This window comes from Electrophorus electricus, chromosome 2 (genome assembly GCF_013358815.1).
Source record: "Electrophorus electricus isolate fEleEle1 chromosome 2, fEleEle1.pri, whole genome shotgun sequence".
Classification (NCBI taxonomy): Eukaryota; Metazoa; Chordata; class Actinopteri; order Gymnotiformes; family Gymnotidae; genus Electrophorus; species Electrophorus electricus.
Window position 1 is genome coordinate 22812328 of NC_049536.1, and position 25326 is coordinate 22837653.

General features: G+C 41.1%; 2 protein-coding genes across 5 annotated transcripts; both read left to right on the top strand.

Moving 5' to 3' along the window:
- The first annotated feature begins 1728 nt into the window (after nt 1–1728).
- Nucleotides 1729–13314, top strand: sh3rf2 (SH3 domain containing ring finger 2). Of its 3 annotated transcripts, none has more exons than XM_027007191.1 (11): nt 1729–1810; nt 2443–2875; nt 3537–3803; nt 4508–4603; nt 6980–7303; nt 10116–10237; nt 10721–10891; nt 11136–11398; nt 11622–11914; nt 12102–12382; nt 12700–13314. In XM_027007191.1, exons 2-11 carry the CDS (start codon nt 2507–2509, stop codon nt 12878–12880), a joined length of 2367 nt encoding a protein of 788 aa, XP_026862992.1. In that variant the 5' UTR covers nt 1729–1810; nt 2443–2506; the 3' UTR covers nt 12881–13314. The 3 variants fall into 3 exon arrangements, with proteins under 3 accessions (XP_026862992.1, XP_026862993.1, XP_026862991.1); XM_027007192.1 differs by having other exon boundaries at nt 2627–2875; XM_027007190.2 differs by lacking the exon at nt 1729–1810 and having other exon boundaries at nt 2161–2875.
- A 292-nt stretch (nt 13315–13606) lies between these two features.
- On the top strand, nt 13607–24691 carry kif3a (kinesin family member 3A). Of its 2 annotated transcripts, XM_027007179.2 has the most exons (18): nt 13607–13758; nt 14810–15092; nt 15474–15618; nt 15770–15854; nt 16197–16302; nt 16543–16682; nt 16803–17000; nt 17254–17428; nt 17814–17912; nt 18944–19015; nt 20154–20310; nt 20694–20874; nt 20988–21098; nt 22349–22474; nt 22971–23024; nt 23139–23207; nt 23302–23429; nt 23967–24691. In XM_027007179.2, exons 1-18 carry the CDS (start codon nt 13753–13755, stop codon nt 24013–24015), a joined length of 2184 nt encoding a protein of 727 aa, XP_026862980.1. In that variant the 5' UTR covers nt 13607–13752; the 3' UTR covers nt 24016–24691. The 2 variants fall into 2 exon arrangements, with proteins under 2 accessions (XP_026862980.1, XP_026862981.1); XM_027007180.2 differs by lacking the exon at nt 18944–19015.
- Nucleotides 24692–25326: the final 635 nt, after the last annotated feature.

Sequence of the window (25326 nt, forward strand, 5' to 3'; positions counted from 1 at the left end):
AACTTCAGCATCTCTCCACAGAATAATTACACTTCCTTAGTACCCAAGATGCAATTCGATATCCTGTTAAACAGGACAACAACCTTAAAGCTTGTAGTGACATGTTTAATATGTTTAATCATTATAGGCTCTAGTCACAGTAATTACAAGATTCAGAATCTCCCCCTGCAGGGCCGAAGCTTCTGAGGAATACAGGCACTGGTGCACGTGGCCAACTAACACCCACGGGATAACGACAGGACACAATAACCAGCTCGCGAAGTAAGTGATTGACTGTAATGGAAAACCATAAAATATAGTTTTTGTAACGCTTAGTTACGCCAAAGCATTGCTAAAAAAGAGAGATGGGGTCGTGAGATCACGGAATACAGCCGGTCTTATCTTGCATAAAATTTGAGTAGCAAGAGATTCTCTTGGTCAATTTGTATGAAGGAATACAAACTACTCCCCCTGCTGGACAGTTTATGGTTGAAGCACCATAAACGTGTGCTTATGTCCTGATCCGATAAAAACAAAACAAAACAAAACAAAAAACAAACAAACAAAAAAACAAACCACTAGTTCCTAAGCGTACGTCCATCCGGCCTGGCTTTCACAGAGTTGTTTTGTCTAGACTTGGCTATACCCCATTATACCGACGGATGAGAACACGGACTAATGGAGGTAGCGTTACAGCTTCCAGTAATCAAATGCTCGGCTTGGGGTATAGAGGCTCCATTAACCTCCACCAATTTTAAGAATCATACTCCACGCTTCTTGAAAAGCAACCCTCACACCTCCATTGATCGTGAAAGTCCACAGCAGTTTCTAAAGGGAAGACGACAGCTACTGGAACTACGTCGTGCGGGTCCTTCATTACCGTGCGTGCGTTTATTAGAGGATTTGGCTGGTGCACACGTAAGCAATCGCAAAAATAAGGGAAAGCTTTATATATATAAACATTATAAAAGGTCTGCCATACCAAATTGGACACAAGATTAATTCATGCTTAAAAATATCAAGTGGACTTCTGCAATATGTAGAGCGCTCAGAACAAATACCGACTAACTAGCCTATTTAATCCTGACTTTTTAGCAGAACGTGGTTTTGAGGATGCGTGGCTGATGCTCACTAATTTGTCATCCATCACATTACCACCCCGACATCATCATATTAACAACTCATTATCATGCTTTAATTAGACGTATTAAAAATAAGGATTTTTAAAGAATGCTTCAGCAAACAAGGTCGTGTTTTAACCGTTAGGTAAGGCACACAGACTATGTACGTTTATCCTTAGACTACGGTAAGGTACTTGATTGCCGTCGTCCGACGTAAAGGCATTATTTAAATACACCACTAGAGGGAGATCATATCATCAGTATCAGCGGATAGGTAGGCACCTAAAAATAAAAAACCGGCGAGTGTATGCGGCGTTTGTGAAAGCTGAATGCTATTACCCTTCAAGTTCTAAAAATAAAATAAAAAGAATGTAATCTTTAATTAATTTAAAACATTGTCTATTCTATGGGTTCAAATTAATGTTTAATTGATTAATTATTTTTTATTAATTACTCAGTAATGTTCCGATTTACTGGGGAAAAAAGTCACCGCAAGGTTAGTGTTGGTGAAGGTTGTTGTAATGCAAGACCATGCCTGCGACTTTTCTCTGTCTTGTGGCGTTCCATTCACGTTGTTAAGTGAGTCTCAGGAAGAGCTGAAGTGGCGTGAAAGATGATACGTGTGCAAGTCGGATTTGTCTGGAACTAGTTTGGTCTGTTCCGCGCCGATACCTTTTTCATCCGTGGCTTTACACTATGTCGAGATTGAGGTATGTGCAAAATGAGCGTTTACGTGTCGATTTACTTTTGTAAAAGCGTTCACATTAAAAAAAAAAAAAAACCAACAACAATATATAACATTTACTGAGGCACTGCGCATTTGCGAACAACTTCCTCCTTTGTTAGCTAGGTGCTCTGCCAGACCTGTTTAAACTGTAGCCTACTTTAGCCAAAGTTAGTTCAGTCGAGCTAAAAAAAAAAAAATCATCATCATTTTATTAAATGGTGCTCTTGTTTTTTTGTTTTTTTTGTTGCCACGTTTGGCATCCGCGACACGCTGATTCAGCGTCATTGCATGACCTGTTCAGGTGACGAGGCGCAACCTGTCAGAAAATGGGAGAGTTTGTGATGGTTGTGCTGGCGCTGAATTAGTGTTTACGGAAGTAATAGGCGTGTTGATTACGTATTTACTATTAATGTCTTACTACAATAAGCAGTTACTATTAGTAAATAGGCTGTTATTTTTGCGCAATCTTTAAAGGATCGTGAACGTCGTTGTATTAAGGGGACTTCAGTGTAAAATTGTATGTTTTGTGTAGCCCGTTCGTAAACGTATTAAGGGACAAATTCTTCTAACTTAATGACTCGTACGGAAATTGCTGCGCTCTGTACTGTCTTTCAGAATTGCAGCTCGAAGACTGTGACCTTATGAATCACTTTGTGTCAACAGCCAACGATTAACAAAAATGGACGATCTGGCTTTGTTAAATTTGCTAGAATGTCCAGTGTGTTTGGAGCCTCTGGACATGTCTGCCAGGGTCTTGCCGTGCCAGCACACGTTCTGCAAGCCTTGTCTTCTGCGACAGGAAGCGTCGCTCTCTCGGATGTGTTGTCCGGAGTGCCGTGCCCCTCTTTTGGGAGCAGTGGAGGACCTGCCCACCAACCTGCTGCTGGCTAGACTCCTCGAGGGCTTTCACAGGGATCACCTGGGCATTTCGAGGGACAGCTCGACTCTGTATGGCAGTTCCAGAGTTCAGAGTCTGGACAGTATCTTTACAAGGCCGAGTGAAGACGCGTTACCTCCACAACACGAACAGATTCCGGGAACGCCAGGGGTGAGTATGTCCTACCGATCTGCGCAAAAACAGAATTTATATTACTTTTACTTTGCGCTGTTTTCTTTTTGCCGGCGTTATCATATGAACAGGTTTTATGACTTTAGTCTTAGTAAATGCCTTTACCTTGTAGGTGACAGAGAAACAGCTAAGCTCTAAGGTGGCAAAAATCAAGCTCTGATCTGCATAATTGTTTTATCCTGAAGCATAAACTGAGGAATTATGTTAAAATTTTACTGATGGGCTTCACATGGGTCTTTGTGTCTGCCATTATTTGAGTTGGGTTTACTCAGAGTTGTTGTTTCCATGCAAATCTTCACCTCATAGCAGCTGTCTGTATGGGCATGCCTTCTCTCAGGTGCTCACAAAGCCCTGTGTAGCACAGTGGGCCATGTATGTCTTAAGTAGGTCAGACGTTTTGGGTTTCACTGGATGGCCATTGCAGTGATTACAACTCCGGACTAAAAATGGCTAACAGAATGCTTACTACAAGCATGAGTTGTCATCACCATTTCCCAATGTTTGTTATGCATTATTGAAAGCATACTTCATGAAAACACTTATGCAGGGAATGTTGCTGACAATACATGATAATTCTGTTTTTTCTTTTTTCTTTTTGGTCCGTTCCTTTCACCTCTCTTATCTGTGTTTGTTTTTCCAGGTGCTGGCTAAAGCCCTTGTCAACTACCAGGGCAATGGCCCCGGGGAGCTCAGCATGAGCTCCGGCGACATCGTCAGCCTCCGATATCAAGTGGACGGGAACTGGTATTACGGCGACACCAAGGGGAACAGTGGGCTTGTCCCAGCCAGGATGGTGCAAATGTTGAGTGAGCAATCCCAACCCGTGGCCCTCTGCCGGGCGCTCTATGACTTCGACTTGAACAGGCTGGATCCCGAGGACAGGAGGGAATGTCTGGGCTTTCTGAAGGTCATTGTTTATTATGTACTTACTGTAAACAATGCTGGCTCTGTGTTAGGGTTTGTATTTATTCATGCTTGCTTTGGGTTTGGAGGCCTCTATCCTCATTCTGTGTATAAGTTCACGTCGTAAGATAGTTTTTCATGCATGCTATTGAATTTAATGGAACGTTTGAAGGATCTCGTCAAAGTAATGATTAAGCACAAGGACACAAAAGTATCTAAAAGTCTGAAATAATAGATCATGTTTTTTATACACTACTGACTTATCTTATAAATGATTATGGTTTGGGAAGTAATGGAATTTAGCTTTGGATTGCATACTTTTATCAGTCACACACTGCAAGACTGTTTCAGAGGACGTTGTGACAGTAACACAGTGTTGTGACTTATGCAAGGCTTTCATTAAGTAGTGTTTTAGTGAAGAGCTTTGAGAGTTAACAGTCTAATGGGTTCCGATCAAAGTTCATGGAAAAGAGTTTCGAGCCTGTGGACAAAAAAGGGACTCAATGTCCATTTTAAAGTGACTCTAGCCAAGTAAACCATTTCAGGGACACCATGCATCTCGAGAAGTGCGATACATGGATTGCTTTTTTTTGTGTGTGTGTGTGTGCGCAACACAGGCAGACGGCCAGATCTCATAAAACACATCTCACACTATTCCTGCCTTCCTGTCTTCTTTTTATTTTTATTTATTTTTTTTGCTACATCCAGGGAGAGATCGTGACTGTCGTTAGGCGAGTGGATGAGAACTGGGTTGAAGGGAAGTTAAGAGACAAGGTTGGAATCTTTCCTTTGCTCTTCACAGAGGTGAGACAATATATTGCATGTTTGTGCACAGTATATCTGATCTTGAATAGAAAAACCTCAGGTAACTATACTTCAGCACTCTTAGAAAAACAGGTGCTATAGAGAACCCAGGGTTCTAAAACATTTTTTTTTTTTGAGTGATAGGACCAGGTTTGGTGCTGACTCCCTGCCAGTGGCATAACTAGGATCTTCTGGGCCAAAAAAGAAAAAAGATATATTTCACAAACGTGAATTATAGATATGTATTGTAAAGCCCAGATGGAAAGGGCCCAATATGTGGACAGCATGCCCTGATCTCAAGGCTTCTGTGACCAACAACTCTTTTCACACATTGTGTGTGTGTCTTTAGCTCATTTTTAAATAATGAGTTTGAGTCAGTGTGTCTGAACATTGTTGTCATCCCTCAATGAACCTGACTGTCAGTTTCATTATTCTGTAATTAAGCAATGTGCATAAATACTGTTTTTTATGCATGTGAGAAATTTTGTAGTGCTGATAGTGGAAGATTTTCACTGCTTTTGCTTTGTACTCAAGCCCACTGGGTTTAAAGTGAAACGATTTCTATGCAGAATGGGTATTTATTTATATATTAGCTAAACTATATGGCATTCACAACTTTATTTTATATAGAAGCTCCTTTTCAAATTTTGAGGTTTTTTTTTTTTTTTGGTCAGCTATGTTGTTGCATCATTAGTTTGTGCACAGGAGAGTAACAAAAATTGTTAGTTGATACTAGATGTATGTTTATTTGCAGTGGAGTCTGTCACTCTCACCTTTAATCACATGGAACGTACAAGGGTCAACGCCAGCAAATTTTAGTGACACTAAAATTCAGAATGTATCTATCAGTGACAATATTTAAGTATGTAAAATTAAACTATCTGGCACATAATTAAAATGAAAAAAGACACAGGTGAGGATAGCAGTAGTAAACAGTAATGAATAACCAAAGAAAAAAATCATCACTGTTTATAAAATCAAGGCCACTAACAAGGATGTAGAAATAGAGGTGTGAATGATTGCCACAAAGACTAGAATACAGCACCACGACCTCTGCAGATACAAATCACGCGTAAGTGTAAATAACAAAGGCCAGGTCACAGTTTACATAAAAAGTCTGAAGAGCTGTAGCGTTCTAAAAACCACTTACAAGCAAACACTAAGGTGAACTGAAACCTGATGGACTGAGGACAGTTTGGAGGGAGTCCAGTTGTTAATGAACTTCCACTAATCCAGGGTGTCTTTTCTCGTCTATGAAATGCCATGTCAAAGGCATGTAAGGCAGCGAGTAGGTTGACCTGCCTTTACTGCTGATGGAGCACTGGCAACATGCAATCTAAAAATGAGCATCCTTAAATTTGAAATAAAAAGGCATCTGAAGTGAAACTTGGTACCTGCTCAGACCCAACCAAATACCTTGGTCCTGACCTCTGACCTGAGGTATGCTACAGAAGAAATATTGAGCTCATGAGGGCAGACAAGTAAAATGTTCCTGATCTGGCCGTGTTACCACATCAAGCGTGTGTTTCATTTACTGAAGTCAAAACTAGTGATGGCTCAGGTTAGCAGAGCTAAATGCTAAATTAAATGCTAGTCATCAGAATGAGAATCGGTTCAATAGTCAAGTATGATTTGCAAACAGAAATTTGCCTTGGTCTATGTGCATATTGATATGTTTATACATGACCGTTTAAGATGTTAATTTTCCCACTTACGGTTCCTAGAGAAGGGTCTAGAAAGGCAGCACAGAAAAGCTGTGATACCTACGTGGTTCACCAATACTGCAATAAATAAAATTTGCCTTGTACACCTCACAGTCAATACTTCACTTCAAATCCACTGAGCTGGGGTACAAAACCAAAACAAAAAGAAACCATGTCACTATCCAATTACTCTGTTGTCTGGCAGATTAAAGAGGCTGACTGACACTCCTGCTCCCCCTGCCTGGGTGAGCTCCACTCAGTGTGTTTGCTGGCCAGCCAGCTATGAAGACACAGGAACGCTCTCTCTCTCTCTCCCTGCTTTGGTGGCATAAGAGCACAGTAGTGGGGGGGAGGCATCAGTCGCGTCTCCCTGCTGCTGCAGCGGTCCTCTCTCGCTCCTCAAGCGGCATTGGAAACAGTAGCTGCAGTCTCCTGTCTCTCCGTCTGGCCAGAGAGAGCGGCGTGCTCCTCCGGCTGTGACTAACAGCTTTGTGCTGCCACTTTACTTACCGAAAGAATAAAGGAACTCCACGCTGGACTCCAGGATGGAGAGTTAGCAGGAGAAGGGCCCTGGGCTGAGGCGAACCTCTCAGCGCCGCCGTCTCTCTTCAACCCTCTCTCTCTGGGCTTCTTCTGACGTGCCTCCTTCCTCTTCCTTAACCCCCCCCCCCAGCCAAATCCAGCTGCACGCAGACTCCTGGCAAGAGGCAAGGCGAGCGAGTGTGCGGAATCTTGCCCGCGGAATGTGAGGGCCAGCAGGGGAAGGATCATCACGGATGTTGGCGGCCGAAGGCGGCTCTCTGGGACCCAGCTGGGCACGGCCAGGCCTCCTGATGTCAGCCTCCTAAACAGCCTCAACCAGGCCTCCCTCAGGCACGTCCAGAGCCCCCAGCTCTTGCACGCCGGCCCTGTGGCTCCCCCTGCCCCAGGCAAAGCAGCCCGGCTTGCCAGTACCTCTAGACAGCGGTCTGGGAGCACTAGCAGAAGCCTGTTGAAGGTGAGGAGTGAGAGCGAGGGGTGTGGTTGTGTCCTTGCCTTAGCTGGGATATGTGCCACCTATTCCTTTCCTTTAGGGAGTGTGGGTATTGCAAACAGGCAGTGATTCTGGGATAATGGCTTGTTTAATTCATTCATATTCCTGTTTGATAATCTGTGGATTCAACTAAACATTTTAGTGAGAACTGTAGAAGTAGTCAAAAATGGCAATGAGGCAAAGATCTGATTATGAGACACAAAATGAATTATTATAGTTTTTCTATAATAACAGGTATGTAGTGCATGGATATTGATTTATTGGTGGTTTTGTCTGAAATAGCAAAAACTGTGGTTTTATCTTTTATGTACAAGAAATAGTGAAATTCTGCACACTTGAGTATAAGATCTGATTACACTGGAGCAGAAATACCAGTGCTGTGGAGATCCAGTGCTTTAGACAGTAACACTCTGAGAGTTCTTTGTGGTAGTGTATGAGCCCTTGTACCGCACTGTAATAAGTGCTAAATTTTCAGCACTGCTGCTGCTTAACAGAGCCTAAGACCATTCTTCACACTTTCCATGTTTGCTTTCAACCCGTTCTGCTGTTTTTTTGTCCTCGTTTATTTTCTGAAAGGCAGCAAGACAAAAATAAGAAATTGTATTATGCCTTATGACATTTTATGCTTCTTAGATATGATGTTTTTTTTTTTCCTCTATCCAATTTTGAAAGCTAAAAATTCCCACTCCTTTGTTGCTGTGAGCTCATGACTCACGGCGCGGTTATGTAACACACCGCCTCTTATCTGCCTGAAAACCGAAGCTCATTCCTGTCAGCCGAATGGTGACTCCCTCACTGCCTCCTTCTCTCCATCATCTCCGCCCTCATGCCCATGGGCTGCACCATTAATAGACAATCAAAGTGATCACAGAGCACATCATTACACCAAGAGGACTCACTCTGTGTTGGACTGTAACCTGCCCACAGGCTAGTTAATGGAGGCTTTTCTCACCAGGTTGCGTAACATTTCTTAAAAGAGGATGCAAGCTGTCCTCTTGTCCCTAATCTTCATGTTGCTGTGTCACCAAATCTTGGTGCCAGCAGGTCCTTTCACTTGTGGGCATGAGAAGAACGCCGCAATTATGTCGGCTGCTTAGAAGACAGGAGACAATTTTTTTTTTTTAATGCTTTGTTTATTCATTTATTTGTTTACTTGTACTTGTGGTTTTTCCACTTTACGCATTCCCCAGTTTGGACATATTCTCGTCAACCTCCAAGTGTGGATGGACTCTCACATGTCGTGTGTCATCGCAGCCAGTGTAGGAGGCACAAGTGTGCACAAACTTTCTCCAATGCCAATTTTAATTCCAACCTCACAAAGCAAACACAAGCAGCTGCGTTTCCTGACCCCTGGACCTTATCGTCTGAAATTCTGACCTGAAACCCTGTGGCATTGCTCCCTTCTGCATTGTCAAGCTGGAAAAGTATTGCGTGAGTCAGTCAGATAGTTCTTAGTCACACCGTCTCATGTCAAGCTTTGTGTTTGGCTATTGTGGGATGGTCTTCATCCCTGTAGTGTTCTATCAATATGTGCCAGCTGTTCTTAAGATATGCGTGCACTCACCGTATGAGCAGCGCATGGTCCAAGACAAGGTCAAAGTGCAGACTTGGAACTTGACATGTGAGACACAGCGCTGCCTCTGGCTATTCAGGCTTCGATCATTTGATCACACTGGAAGGACCACCTTACAAAACACCACACTTTATTTTTTCTTTTCTTTTTTTGTAGACAACCATTCCTGGATGGTGTTTTTCTAGAAAGTAAGAAGAACAAATTCCAATTCATCCACCCTTGAAAATGATTCTTGCTCATCTCAGAGATGGGAAGTGTTGCACACTGATTACGTCTGCCCAACAGTGTCACCTCACAAAATACTTTTTCCCAGAGACAGCACCATAGGCGTGGCTTTCTACTTAACTAAGCCATCTTTCGCTGCAGTGTCACGGATCTTAATTTGCATGTGCAGTGAGAGTTATTGGCAAGATGAAACTATCCCACAAGATTTTGTGAGATGTCCGAGGACTCTAAAGCCTGCATTAATCCAGTTAGATTGTCTGCTGGTTGCGTCATTAGGCAACTTAACAGTAACATAGCAGTGATAGGACTAGCACTCTGGTGTGTGGAAACATGAAACCTAGATCTGAGTCACTGAAAAATACCCATGACTCAAATTATATTCTCAGCTCTTACCACTGGGCCTCCAGTTTGTAACCACGCTTTGGTACAAGTCACAGTTTGGACTGGTTTCCTGGTTGAGTCAGTTTCTCAGTGCTGTAGAAGCTTGTCAGAGATGTTAACTGTTTGCATGAGTTGCCAAACAGAAAAAAATTGACTCCATTATTGACTCTATTATTGTGTATTGTGCCATAAATGTTCAGTAAGTCAAGTGTGACTAGGATATTTAGCTTGTAGCACTAAAGAGTACTGATTGCTTTGACCTAGTGTCCTTTTTATTGGTTAAAATCAATGCTAAAACCTCGTAAGTGGGACCATTGCACTGTAGTTTGCTGTTACACTGGGTGCACCAATGCAGAGCCCTTTAGTGCTTCATAAATGGTTTTCTCAAGCTATTAAAGCAACATGATTCATCAAAGACTGGAATGTGAGAGAGAAACATAACTCCATGTGTGTACTTAATAATCTTATGAACAGTGTGGCTGCACATGTGGCATTCCTAAACTCTTTAAAAATATATACAGCATACAGTGCTTGAAATGGTGTATTATCTGCACCAACCATCACCAAAATTCTTTGAATGGTATTTGTGTTTCACAGGTTGAAAGGAACATGAATAGTGAGGTTAGCCCATCCATCACAATGGCCATGATCAATCCTCATGCCCCGCCACCACCCACAGAGAGCAAACAGTTCCCCACCCAACAGCTCTCTATCAACGTGTAAGCTTTTCTGAGTCTCTTTCCTTCTGCTCTCTCCTGGCCTTCTTTCTGCATTCAGCTTCTAATTTCAAATTAACCCCTTAATCTCTAGAACACAGGTGGCCAGCTCTGCATCTGGATTGCTTCGGCAGAGTGAGGTTCACCCCTAATCTAACACACATGCTTAGTGCTCAGACTCTCCTCAGCATGTTGATTTGCTGGATAAGGAGTATTAGGGTTGAAGTAAAACTCTGAAGGTATTCTGGAACAGGCTCGGGCACGGCCGTTGTTCAGTTGCACATTTTACATGTTGTACATCTTGCATCATGAGATGAGTTGCTGCTTTGTTTTAACTGGGTATCTAAATACTGTGGTTTTCAGTGGATTGGGGGCATAATGTCATTCTTCGGAAATCCGTTATCTCTAAATCTGCACTGAAAATGTTTTCAGCTTTTGTTGTGGGAGAGCAAATAAGAGTCATGACGCAGATATTTCCCTTTCTAGGTGTGCTGTGCTCTATTCATACAGCCCTCATCGCCCGGAAGAGCTGGAACTGAGGAAGGGCGAGATGGTGGGGGTTTATGGGAAGTTTAAAGAGGGTTGGTTACATGGCCTCTCACTCAGAAATGGAAAAGTGGGCATCTTGCCTGCCAACTACGTCATGCCTGTGCTCAGGTAGAACAGTGTTTGTTCTTGATGGTCTGTCTGTGCTGTGGACATAGTTGGATTTACATAATGTTACAAACACATTGTGCCAACCGGTCCGCAAGGCCCAGTGCTAACTAAGTGGCATTCAGATCCAATCTTATAGTTGAAATTGAATTAAAACTTTTGTAATTTCTTGCTGTAGTGTCTGTAAAATTCACAGTCACGTTCTGGAATGTACGCCTACGGTACTAGTCTGATCTTTTCCTCCCAGGACGTCCGCAAGGTTTCTCGAGCAGCCAAAGGCTGCCATTCCCAGTGCCAGCACTCTCTCTACAAGGAGATACGCACCCCAGAAGCCCCACGCTGGGGTACTGGCCCTCGATAAAGTGAGGACTGATGGAACTCCTGCTGCCCCAGTAGTGGCCATGCAACCTCAGCTGGTGGTGTCCAGTGGTGGTGCAGTGAGGGCTCCTCAGCCAGGGGGCAAGCAGGGCTGGGACCCTGTCCGCATGCAGGCACCCCCCACACACAGAGGTGACAGCCCGCCAGTGCTACATCAGTTTGTGTCACTGGAGGGCAATTTAAAAGATACTAATGGCCCTATAGCTGCAGTACTGATCGATGTGTATAGAAAGATATAGATTTTGTTTTCATGTTTAGTGTCAGTGCAGAGTTCTGCAACCTTTAGCGATTATAGCAGAAAATGGGTGCAGTTTGTTCCGGTTTTGATGGTCTGTTTCTGGGGTCAAATTTTTAGTGTCACCCCAGCGCAGCAGCTACCACACCCAGAATCCAGCACCAAGCCTTCAGCCCCCAGCTCAAGATCTGGGACAGATGTATGGGATCGGCCGCTCCCCTGTTCTCCCGAGGAAGAAAAATGGGCTGTTCACAAACCCCATCAGGCCACAGCACTGGACGTATGAAGGAATGGCACCCTCTTGTGGTGGCCACCAGGCAATAGATGCCAAATATACTGCTCCAAAAGAAACTTCTACAGCTCCTCAGTCCATTCTAGTCAAACCAGATTCTTATAAGTACAATACAGAAAAGGTAATAAAATAATTAAAAAATATATTTATTTTACTGTTAAGATCACATTATCTTATTTGTGGCACTGAACCTATTGAACAGTTGAGTGTTTGTCAGACAATTGTCATAAAGGAATACTTACCCATGATTTCCAGGCCACTGTAATGTGACTCATAGAACCTGATCATGGCCTTTTTGTAATTTTTAGCCTGCAAAGTCAGTGCGGTTCTCAACTGAAGAACTACCCCAAACCACAACGAGGGTGAGCTCGCTATCAACCGGAACACAAATCAAGGGCAACTCTCAGACTGGTCCCGTGGCTCTGGAGTATTGGAACCCGTCAGCCATTTTGGGTCGGGATGGAAGCGCCTCAGTCCTTAAAGACACAAAGGCTCTTCAGCAGAGGAAAGGACAGAATCAAGCTGCCGTGGACAGTCCCCCCTTAAGCATAAAAACATCAACTGTCAGTGGTTTGCCCAGCCCCAGCAGGTCTGTCTCACTCTGTCCTAAAGGTTTTTTGTTTTCAATATTTGCTGTACTTATCACGTGCTTATCGATTAATTCTAATGATAACTGACATTCAGAAGCCTTCAGGTGCAATAAAATGCATGCAGATGCAGTGTATTCCTGAACAGATACTGAAATTAAACAGATTTGAAAAACAGATGCAGATGGTGATGCAAAACAGATTTTTTTTTTCCATTAAAATAAACTGGTAATTAAAATCATTCTCATCACCTACCACCTTCATAACCCATGTGAGGCATGTGAGATTTAGTGATGTGCATTCACGTCTGCTCTTCCAGACACAGGGTGGTGATGGGATACAGTGCCCAGACTGACGCAGAGCTGAACCTTCTAGAGGGAGAGATGGTGCTAGTCCAGAAGCCTCGACCAGACGGGAGGGTTCTCATTACTCGGGAAATCACTGGCAAAACAGGCCTTTTCCACAGCAGTGTTCTGGAAGTTCTGGATAAAGTTGTCTGAGTGGCACTGTTATTGTATCGGTGTGTATGTTTCATGTTCCGCTGCTGTGCTGAAAGTTTTCAGTGTTGTTAATGGAATTACATGGAGTGTGTCTGTTCCCTTAAGAGATAATTAAAGAACGCAATATGTATTTCAGTTAACAGCATGCCTCGTTGTAGTCAACAGGCACACACCCCTTGTGTTATCAATCTGACAAATTCCAGTGCCTTACTTTGGGTTCTGATATGCACTTTGGTGAAAAGATAATTAAGACGAAACCTGCTTGTACATTTGACACTTGAAAATATCTGGGGACATGGACTATAGATTGTCTGTGAGTGTATGATTGTATGGTTTGGATCCTGAAACTATGTGAGGTATTTTTGTCATTAGCCTACATTACAGTACTGTAAAATCCATTTGAAGTTCACCTCGATCACAGCTAATCCCTTGTATTAAGTGATTTTATTTTTGAAATAATTAAAAAAAATGAATATAAACTGGCATTTTATTTTCTTTACTACATTTGAATTATCTTGAGCATTATCTGACATTCGCAGGGCACAATATAACGTTATTCCTTTCAGTAATTTTTCAAGAGTGGGTAAAATATAAGTTTAAAATTTTCAGTTCAGTTTTCAAGAGTGGAATTTGTATAGCTACTTTACCCTACAAAGGGTACAGATTTGTGTCTGTACGCACGTACTATTATTCCCTGGTTGCCCCTGTACTGCGCAACCTCAGTTTATCCCGATACAACGGGACACTTTTGGGATGGGCATTGGAGCATGGAGAAATAACTAACCTATACGAACGGATGATTTCGCACATATCGTTTTCTAGCAAGTACATTTTCGTTCTTTGAATAAGGACGAGATACTGAATTTTTAAATATGCCGGTAAGAGACAAAACGACCCTCGGCAACGCTGTGTTCCTTTGTTCTCATCAATATTTGCCAGATATCTACGGTAGCCAGGTTAGCTAACTAGCACGCCTGCTAACGTTACCTAGCCAGTGCTGAATCGATAAATTGTCATAACGTTTATAGTGACTAGAGGCTGTTCAGGAACATTTTATACACATTTTTCGAGTATGGGTTACCATGTTGACACTTCGAATACGTCTTGAGCTGTGAAAAGGCAGGGGCTGGATCCGTTTGCATTTAGCCAGACACCCTCCTAGACAAGGAATGTTGGCAAAAATACCGGTAGTTGTCCAGACATCTGGTCGGCTAAAGTTAGCCTAGCTAATGCTAGGTGGCTAATCATTATAAGCACTATTGCGATAGCCTAACCTGAGATAAACTAACTAAAGATAGCTAGTTAGCTCGTTAGCCGTCAGTCATTCTAAAAGCATCAGAGAGGGCTAGCTTGCTAACATTCCAAAATGAATAGGAAACAGACAGTAAATGACCTATTATATATAGAATACGTAAACTTGTTTGCTCCTTAAATGGACTATTTACCAATAATTTACCGAGCAAATGGACAGCCAGCTAGCTAACTAGCTAGCTATAATTTATATAATTGCTTAGCAACCGTGTTCATGCATGCAAATCCGTGGGCCTCACATGCAGCTACCTAGCTTTCTTTTTAATTTACATTTTTTACATTCATCTTTTTTAATCCCCTGGGGATTTCCTGGTTATTTATTAGATAGTTATATAACAATATATCTATTATATTATTGTTGTCACCAAGTAAGCCGTGATGTCCTCATTTCATGTAATTCAAAAAAAAAAAATGTAGTTGCTGTCAATGGTTTCCTTTAGCTCGTACACTCCCATGCAATACATTCGGTAGAACGAACGCTTTGTGATATTTTTATAATGTAAGAATGTTATTTTCATACATACAAATGACATATGTATTAATTAAAAGCAATATGTTGAATAATTCCGCTATGCATAATAAAAGACCTTGTGACTGGGTCTGTTGCCCTTGTTATAGAGCAACAAACTTGACAAACCGGAAAAGACAGAGGTCAGTGATAATGTTAAGGTGGTGGTACGATGTCGACCTCTCAACCAAAAAGAAAAGACGATGGGATACAAACAGTCCGTTACTGTGGATGAAATACGAGGAACCATCACTGTGAATAAACAAGAGATGCCGAATGAGCTACCAAAGACCTTCACTTTTGACACAGTATTTGGTCCTGATAGCAAACAGCTGGATGTCTACAATTTAACAGCCCGACCTATTATCGACTCGGTGTTAGAGGGCTACAATGGTAAGTAATATTGTAGGACTCACTGATTAAACTCCTCACATGATTATCAAGCACTTCATATGACCCGAATCAGGTGTGATGGAAGAGAAAGCACACACCAATGCACACAAATGCAAGACAGTACAGCAAAAACATAAAAGACTAGTAGTTGAATTTAAATCTTACATTAGTTTAATCTTACATTAAAATGCTGCTCATGTTTTCCAGAACTTGTTTTACTTTATATTTACCGTCGATGTTCCATTATGTGAGAGATAATAAATACATTTTATATATATATATATATATATATATATACACACACACACACACACACACACATACACTGTGTGTGCAGAGTATCACCTGAAATTACACACTTTGTATTGGTTTTCCTTCCAGGGACCATTTTCGCCTATGGTCAGACAGGCACTGGGAAGACCTTCACCATGGAGGGGGTCAGGGCAGTACCAGAGCTTAGAGGGATCATCCCAAATTCATTTGCTCATATCTTCGGTCACATTGCTAAAGCCGAGGGGGACACTAGGTGATCACAGAATCAGTGCCCTACTTTAAGTGTGTCCAGGCTTGCTACTCACCTTCTTTTAAAACGGATAGTTTATGTGTATTGGGCAACATATGCAGCACAACATTAGGCCCACAGAGACTGTACTGATCAAAGATTCATCTCCTTACAGGTTCTTAGTTAGAGTTTCGTACTTGGAGATCTATAATGAGGAAGTGAGAGACTTGCTGGGGAAAGACCAGATGCAGAGATTGGAGGTGAGAAACACATGAATGTTGCAACATTCTTCCAGTTTAAAAATTTGAGAGCACGTTGCTCACAAAAACGATGCTTGGTGGCATTAACATATGCAGAAACTCCTGTTAGTCATATATTTAGTTACATTTAACTTGTCATCAGATTAAAAACTGCTAGCAGGAAATGGTTCAGTGATGATCAACTCTTAGCTGTGGTAGGCAGTTTGCAAAAATAGTTTGATGATTTGATAAAATACGTTCTTGTTCATGATGTTGATGCCTCACTATGCTCTAATTTTCCACATCTTTTGGTTATTCAATGCTTTCTATTAATGTATTGACTGCATGTGGTTTCAAATGCAGGTGAAAGAGAGGCCAGATGTGGGCGTGTACATCAAAGACCTTTCTGGCTATGTTGTGAACAATGCAGATGACATGGACAGAATTATGACTCTTGGGCACAAAAACCGTGAGCTTGTATTAATACCGTATGACATGAGACGCACATCTTTCTCTTTCTGTTGGAGCTGTCTTTAGTGTTTGTCCTGTGCAAGTCTTTAGGAGATATTTCAAAAGAAAGGATCACATTCAGTTTCATGCACATGTGAATGACATTCTCTGCCTTCTCCTTAACAGTTGTTTGTCTGACAATCAACTTTCAATAACGTAGTGAGATGTGTCCAAACAGACTGGGTTTCTGGGTTCACAGGGTCTGTTGGTGCGACCAACATGAATGAACACAGCTCCCGCTCACATGCCATATTCACTATTACTATTGAGTGCAGTGAAAAGGGCATCGATGGCAACCAGCACGTGCGAATGGGCAAGCTGCACCTGGTGGACCTGGCCGTAAGGACGCCATTCACCAGAACACACAATGTTTTTTTTTTTCTGTTTCCTCTCCTAATTGAACTGACAGACTGTAATGTTTTTTTATTTATTTACTCCTTTTTTTCCACTGTTGAACAGGGATCTGAGAGGCAGGGGAAGACAGGCGCCACGGGACAGCGTCTTAAAGAGGCCACTAAGATCAACCTGTCCCTATCCACTCTGGGGAACGTCATCTCTGCTCTGGTGGATGGGAAGAGCACCCACGTACCCTACCGGAACTCGAAACTCACCCGCCTCCTGCAGGACTCTTTAGGAGGAAACTCCAAAACCATGATGGTGCATACACACAGGAAATCAAGTTTTCATTTGTGTGGCCTTGCTAATATTTTCACAACTGAATGATCTTATGTTACAGGCCCTGATCAAGTTTCACTTCCATTTTGGAAGCATGGCTAATGGGTTTTATTTTTGATAATTTGTTGTGTTATCACAGTCCTCATGAAAGTACGTGCTATTAATGTGCCACAGTGAGAAATTCCACTCTCACTGACTGATTAGAGTCAAGTTTCAATTGTTTCCTCTCTTTCAGTGTGCAAATATTGGTCCTGCAGATTACAACTATGACGAGACCATTAGCACCTTGCGCTATGCTAACAGGGCAAAGAACATCAAGAATAAGGCCAGAATTAATGAGGACCCCAAAGATGCGTTATTGCGCCAATTTCAGAAGGAGATTGAGGAGCTCAAGAGAAAGTTGGAAGAAGGTACACTAGAATTAATAGCAGGATTGGGCCATCTCACTAGAAACACAAATGTCAGTACTTTTTGTCTGAAATCTAAAAATATATGGAATATCCATGTGCACACATGCACAATTTCAGTTTTGAGAAGTTTGTTTGATTAGAATGAGAACCATAAAAACCATGTAGGAAATAGTAATAACATGTATAGCACATTTTATGCTAGATAATGGCCAAAGGGTTAGTAATGCAATATCACTCCCACTGTGATTTGAGTGATTTGACAAACTGAAGATACCAGGCTCACTGGTTATATAACAACAGAGTCCAGAGAACAACGATTCAACCCCCCCAAAATAAAACAAAACTGCACTTAACAAGCCTACTTTTGGTGTTTGGCTGTCTCCAGGGGAAGAGATCTCGGGGTCAGAGGGCAGTGGGTCAGAAGACATGGACGAGGGGGAGGATGAGGTCGGTGACGGTGGAGAGAGACGCAGAAAGCGACGAGGTCAGAGTCCTCTGCTGTCATTTTTCCTTTAAAGGAGTCCACAGTATGAGCTAGTTACAGTCTGACTGAGAACCGAGCAGTAGAGGCTGATGGTGGTGAAGTCAGTCTACTAGCGAGGTTTTCTACCCAGAGCTTTATGTATTAGTACTACAGATGAATGACTCTGACTCTGTATGACTTACTTACACTAACCTAATGCAGTTAACATCTTGTCTCCTGAGTGATGATGACATTTCATTACTGCTCCAGTGCAATACCTATCTTTAATCCCACTGTTGCTTTTAAAATCCTTTTATGCCAAGATAGAATAAAACAGTCCTTTTCCTAGTTTTTTTCCTGTTGAAATTATGCTGAAGGTGACTATCCTTACAATACCATGCTGAGTTTAGTATGAGCTGGGTATATTGTCTTGTAAACTAGAAGATAACAAAAAAAAATAGATTTCGTTTTAAATAGATAGATACATTGATGTATAGGTTTACTGCCGAGGGGAGCTATTGATTATATTTAAATTAATAGGTAATTTTAACTTTTTTGTAGACTTTAAACAGAAAAGTATCTTCTCAAATTTGATCTGTAGCAAATAAACCACAAGGCCTCTAGTCAGAGATCAGTTGATAACAAAAGTACTTGTCAGTTATGGTAAAAAAATGAAAAGCTCTCTCTCTCTCTCTCTCTCTCTCTCTCAAAAAAAAAAATATATACACACACACACATCTTGTGACTTTTTTTATTTGCATCTGTGTACTTTAATCAACCTAGACAATGATTGTGTGTCTCCATCAAGCTCTCAGTAATTAGTGCCTGTGATGTGAGTGATGGTCTACAACTGAAACTGCTGTGCTTCTGTGTAATGTCCAGGCTAGGCCACATCCTTTTATCAGTGAATGTGCATTCTTGGCTGTTGGCTCTGTCCTGTGCTTGTTCTCTCTCTCTCTCTCTCTCTCTTTTTTTTTCTCTTTCTCTCTTTGTCCTTGCTGTGTCCTTTGTGTCCAGTGTTCTTGCATCCTCTTTTTCTCTCTGTGTTGCAGACAGTAGAAGCAGTGGTAGTTCAGGTTCTGCCTCCTCTGTAGCACAGCAGTCAGAGGGGGAAACTCATACTAGTGAGTGGGATCGGTGCTCCGATAACCAATAGCCCCGCTCCCTCTCCTGATTTTACAGACCCTGCTTCATGCTTATGTCACCTTGTCTCCCAACCCCCCCCCCCCCCCCACCACCACACAGACCCCAGCTGCCCTTTGTTGTGGTGCACAGAGCTGAGTGATTCTGTGCCCGGAACAGTGACATACATTTAACGTCTGAGAACCTGCGTTCTCAGAAAGTGCTGAACTTGGTAGAATTTCCTAACCCATTTGAATCTGAATAATGAAGCATTATTTTTATCTAGTGGACATTTTCATACACAAGGCAAGTAAAATGAAATGTTACTGCTACTGTTAATGCTATTCCTAAACTGCCAGTAACCCTTTAAAGGTAAAAGAAGCCCAATCCATCAGTTAATGATCATATTTGGACTTTACCTACAAAGACATAATGTAGGTAACCTGTAATAGTTACTGATACTGCAGTGATGTAGAAATTACATTCTGAGATACAAGTGAAAAGGCTAAAACTATTTTTAAACAGTTGAGTCGCTTTATTTAGGCCATATGTATGCAGGATGTCCAAATATGGTTTAGATGCATTAACATTTTCCATGTGGCATCTCATGCACACTCTTTATTTCACTTGTTTTTTTCTGTCTGATTTTGCCTTCCCTGCCATGTAATGTCAAATTTCTTTCTGGTTCTTTCCTCTGATGCAATGTGATGGCTGTCTGAATTGCTTTTCTCTTCTAAATTCAACATCAAAGAGGTTGGTGTCTGTGTCTGCAGCAGACCAGCCTCCTTTCTTAAAAAAAAAAAAAAATAATAATAATAAAACTAAATATATATATATATATATATATATATATATATATATATATATATATATATATAATTAAAAAAAACCTTCATCAGCATGACTGTGTCAGTTTGATGTCTTCTAAGTCTGGGTGCCATGAAATACTAAAGGTTTCCTGTTTTAAGAACTCGCTGTTATAAGAATTACAAATTACTTCCATAGTCTTATTGTGGAGAGTTCCATGCAAGTTATATGCAAGTCAAGTTAGGTCTTAAGATGACAGTATAAGTGTTCTTTTATCTAAAGTTATAAAACCCAATTCCTGTTTTTAACACACTTGTGTCTCACTGGTGACAGGGAGAAAGAAGGTGTCACCAGACAAGATGGTGGAGATGCAGGCGAAGATCGAGGAGGAACGGAAGGCCTTGGAGGCCAAGCTGGACATGGAAGAAGAGGAACGGAACAAAGCGCGTGCTGAGCTGGAGAAGAGGGAGAAGGATCTTCTCAAAGCTCAGTGAGTCAGCAGCATATCCGGTCCTTCGAACAAGCTGAACTGCAGCAGTTTCATGGAGCCCTGCATCTTACACCTTACACAGTTTATTTTGTAGTTTAACACTGGTTTAAGGGTCTTTTCTTTCAGAAAACTCTAGATTTTAGACATCTTAGTCTAAGTCTGTGTGTCTTAATGATTCATAATGGTTTTGTTGATGTCCCAAAAATAGGGATACCTGAAAACCAGATTTATAAAATCTGACCATGCTGTGGTAGTTTTTTGCCACCAAAATGTTGGGATATTCTGTTTTTAATTAACCAGCATCCAGAAAACATCTTTTTCATTTTCACTTTCAGTTGTGCTTTTTTTTGCCATCATTTTCAAATGTCTTCTTTGGCCCCCAGGCAGGAGCACCATTTATTGCTTGAGAAGCTGTCTGCTCTGGAGAAGAAGGTTATCGTTGGTGGGGTTGACCTGCTGGCCAAAGCCGAAGAGCAGGAGAAGCTTCTGGAAGAATCGAACAACGAATTGGAGGAGCGACGGAAGAGAGCCGAACAGCTCCGCAGAGAGCTGGAGGAGAAGGAGGTAGCCATTCTAGCTTTGTCTCTGTGGGTTTAAGTCATATTAGAGGTTACCACTATTCTGCAGAGTTCCAGACCGCTCAGTCTGCTGCGTTGTTTCCACTGTGCCTCCCATAGCAAGAACGCTTGGACATTGAAGAGAAGTACACCAGTTTGCAGGAGGAGGCTCAAGGCAAGACAAAGAAACTGAAGAAAGTCTGGACCATGCTGATGGCAGCAAAGTCAGAGGTGTGTATGGTTTGAAACACATGCCAGGCCTTTTTTGTTTTGCATAAGTTGCCATATTGAGATGCAGCAACTTCTATATTGTTAATATAAAGTGAATTCATTTTTACAAATTGTCATACAACAGCAGCCCAATCTACGTGTTAACACTGTTATCACTTGCCCTGATGGTTCTTTTCTTACATAAATTTTAACAAGGACAAGTCCCTTGTACAAAGAGTTTGCGAAGGCTATCTTTCACATTACCAACTCAAAGTGACTCAAATCTGATTTTTTTTTTTCTCTGGGATGTCTAGACACACAAATATGATAATTTCAAATCAGATTTGAGTCAGTTTCGTTTGTGGTCCGTGATTGTATTTGTGTCTGATTCATGGCTGTGTGACTTAAATGAGAACAAGCAGATCGGATTTCATGTGGCTTTTTGCCTGTATGCATGCGCTCAGTACTGTTGTCCTCAAAATTGCTGTGGAGGAGAGCAACAGCCTTGACGACAGTAGCTAATGGAAACGGCTAAAGCTAGTCATCTGGCTTTTTTTGCACTTTCTCTATTTAATCATGTATAGCTTTTGAACTTTTAGCTGTTCTCCAAGGCAAAATGTAATGCATACATAAACTACCAGTGTCCCATGTTGCCTGTTGTAATGCCAAGTTGCTTTTTATTGTTGTTAACATGTGCGTGCGTGCGCGCCACTTAAAAAGACATGCTTTCACATTACACACAGATACAGGTTGCTTGAGTTTATTAGGCAAATCCAATCTGAGCAACAAATCAGAATTGAGCAATGTGGCATGTAATGTGAACGTAGCCCAAGATTTTTTACATCACATGATTATGCTGTTTTTTCATTCTACTTTGGTGGAGTTCAGTATTCATGCAAAGTATATATATTTTACTAGTTATCAGTTGAATGAGTATAATGTGTTCATTGTATTCTCCAGTTCTTTAGGTAAATCAGGACCTTGACTTTAGCACAAAAAAATTTCATTTATTGGGATACTTGATTGGAAGTTTTGTTTTATTAAAGCATACTGAGTTATGCTCTAACCAAAACATAAAACAAGAACCCTTCCTTCTGATTCAATATGCGATATGTTTGCTTTTTACCATGTTTATACTGTGCAGTATTTGATACTAAAAACATCAAACAAGTTGAGCAAAGTTGATTTTTGCACGAGGCTCTTTGAGCCCTGTGGCAGCTGTAGTGAGGAGAGGTGCTGTGAACCGAGACTGAGCGTCTCTTCTGTTCCAGATGGCAGACCTGCAACAGGAACATCACAGGGAGATCGAAGGCCTTCTGGAGAACATCCGTCAGCTCAGCAGAGAACTCCGACTTCAAATGCTCATCATTGACAATTTCATTCCTCAGGAATACCAGGTGCGTATGTGTGTGTGTGTGGGTGTGCACATGGTAAGTGGTGTTTGTCTGGGTAGGTGTTTGTGTATTTTTGGTGGTCGCAGGCACATCCACAGAATGTATAAGGGGTGTACTAATTGTTGGACTAGGGAAACGTAAGGCCAAGCAACTTAGCAATGTACTGTTCAGTATCAGCATTTTTAGGCAGCCTGCATATCTGGAGAAAACGCTGGTATTTGTGTCCTTAAGGTTTGATTTACTGTGGGCAGACCTTGTTAGACTGAGAGTTAGACTGAGAAAGAGAACATTTCATATTTAGTTATGATTTTATTTGTACCTTTTGAAGTTAAAAAAGTATAAATACACTAAAACAGCTTTATTGTTGTTCATTGTGTGTTCAGTGCCATCTAAAATTAGTCAACAATTTTTGATGTGTTAAAGTATGTGCACCATATGATAATTATAGTCAATTGAATACTGACATAAATGTCTAATCAATCTAACCTTGGTTCTCTAGGAAATGATTGAGAATTATGTACACTGGAATGAAGACATTGGGGAATGGCAGCTGGTGAGTCATGTACAGCTTCTAATGTCAAACAACATCTGTTATAAGTCCTTCATGGTTATATAGTCATACTGGACTAAAACCCAAATCTAAGAAACATTCCATTTCTTTCATCAGAAATGTGTTGCCTATACTGGCAACAACATGAGAAAACAGACCCCTGTTCCAGACAAGAAGGAAAAAGATGTGAGTGTCAATTGGGTTAATGTTGTAATTATCTAACGTGTGCCAAAGGCATAACGTGAGCTTTCCCTGACTGTGTGTACTATGTATGGTTCAGCCGTTTGAGGTGGACCTCTCCCACGTGTACCTGGCCTACACGGAGGAGAGCATGCGCCAGTCCCTTATGAGACTGGAGAGGCCCAGGACCTCCAAGGGGGGCAAGTCCAGGCCCAAGACTGGCCGCAGGTCAGATCACACCCGTCACCTACTGAGTAGACTCCAAAAGGAAAGGGTACTGTTAATAATAACAACAGATGCATTTCTGTCACTGCCAACAGGAGTAATTGTTATTTTCATAGTAGTTCTCCGATGGACAGTTTACTGTTTGATTTGCCATTTACATTTATGTAGCGCCTTTCTCAAACTCAGACACTTTATAGACCAATACAATCACTCACACACATTGATGAGAAGCAGCAGCCAATTTACACACAGCGTGCTGACAGTCAGAAACCACGGCCCTCTGGGGGACAGCACCAAGTGGAGGAGGTTAAGACCAGGGTGTGTGTGTGTGTGTAATTTATGTATATAAACTTTGATATGATTAGATTAGTAAATACATCATCTTTTTATAATTATTTGTCCCATAAATCTAGCCCAGTAACTGGAAACATTAGTTCTGTGGCCTGCAAACATTTGGTTTTGAACTGTTCCAATTGGTTTTGGATTCAGATGGTAAAATCACTTGTCATTTGGTCACTGATGTTTGCTTGATATTTATAGGAAGCGTTCGTCCAGGCCGGAAACAGCGATTGAATCCCTGCTGCAGTGAGCTACTGTTTCTGACAAATACCAGTGAAGTATGGCACTAGGATCCAGGCTTTGTAAGGTTTACAGAGGAATTGATATTAGTTGTGTAAAAATGGAACACATCAACTAAACATATTGCAGTTTTGATTAAAAAAAATAAAATCTGGTGTACATATGCAGACAATACAACAGACATTAACACTGTTGTTTACTTATTAATTGAAAAAATTATTTCAAAATTTAGCAAAAAGCCATCTTCATGTTTAATCATTATGCAAACAAAAACACAATAAAAACTGTTACTTGAGCTATAGCTTTTATATAAATGTCCTCGCAGGGTACTTGCTCTTTTGGCACAGGATGTCACTAATGTAATACCCCAGCTGTCTAACCTACCAGTCTGAGCAAGCAACTTTATATATCAATCACTTGCTTGTTGCTTGCACCATTGGCAGTTTGTAATTACCTTTCAGACATTTATTTGATTTGTGTAATTAGTGCTACTAACCTGGTTTTGTGAGGGTTGGGGGTTGAACCTGCATGCTGGGTTATTTTACCCACAGTCCAGTGCCATTTTACACTGTATGTCCACATGTGTACTGTAGTTAAAAGAAAAGTGACCATTTACATGGAAGTGTTTACACTTGTTGTGCTGTGCTGGATACACATTAATTTATTAAATTATTTATGTTATCTCATGTTTACATGTAGTGATTGTGAATGTGTTTAAAATAGAAACAATCCAGTATATATGTTGGTCTTTTCAAAAATACTTTATTCATTACAAAAATTATGAATCCATATATTTATAGGCACACAATAAATAAATAGTTATATATAAAATATAATATAAAAATAACATTCATTAATTTTAAGGCCTTCAAGATCCATGATTAGTACAAATCTTTAATTAACATTGTCAGAAAGTTCCTTCTGGGAACATCTGTGTATGTCATCCAGAAGTCGGTGAAGTACAGTTTTTCCATGTGTTACATTACCACAATGCACTTTCTGCAACTGAAGAACGCAGCGGTGTTACTCAGTGAAGGAGAGAAACTCAAGTTTTTTTTTATTTATTAAAGTATGCAGTTATTACACAATAAGCAGCTTCTCTTCTAGACGTAGTTTAAAAGTCAGGCTTTTGCTTACTCTCACACCATTTATGACTTTACTGCCCAAGAGAACATATGTAAGGCCACCGGCTTTCACAGATGTTTGAACTACGCGGTACATTTTGTTTCATGATCATTCATCTTTGCCAACTGCAAAGACATAGGTTGCATCTGTAGCAGTTGTATAATTATCAAAATAACAACTTAAGGTTTTCACAGAT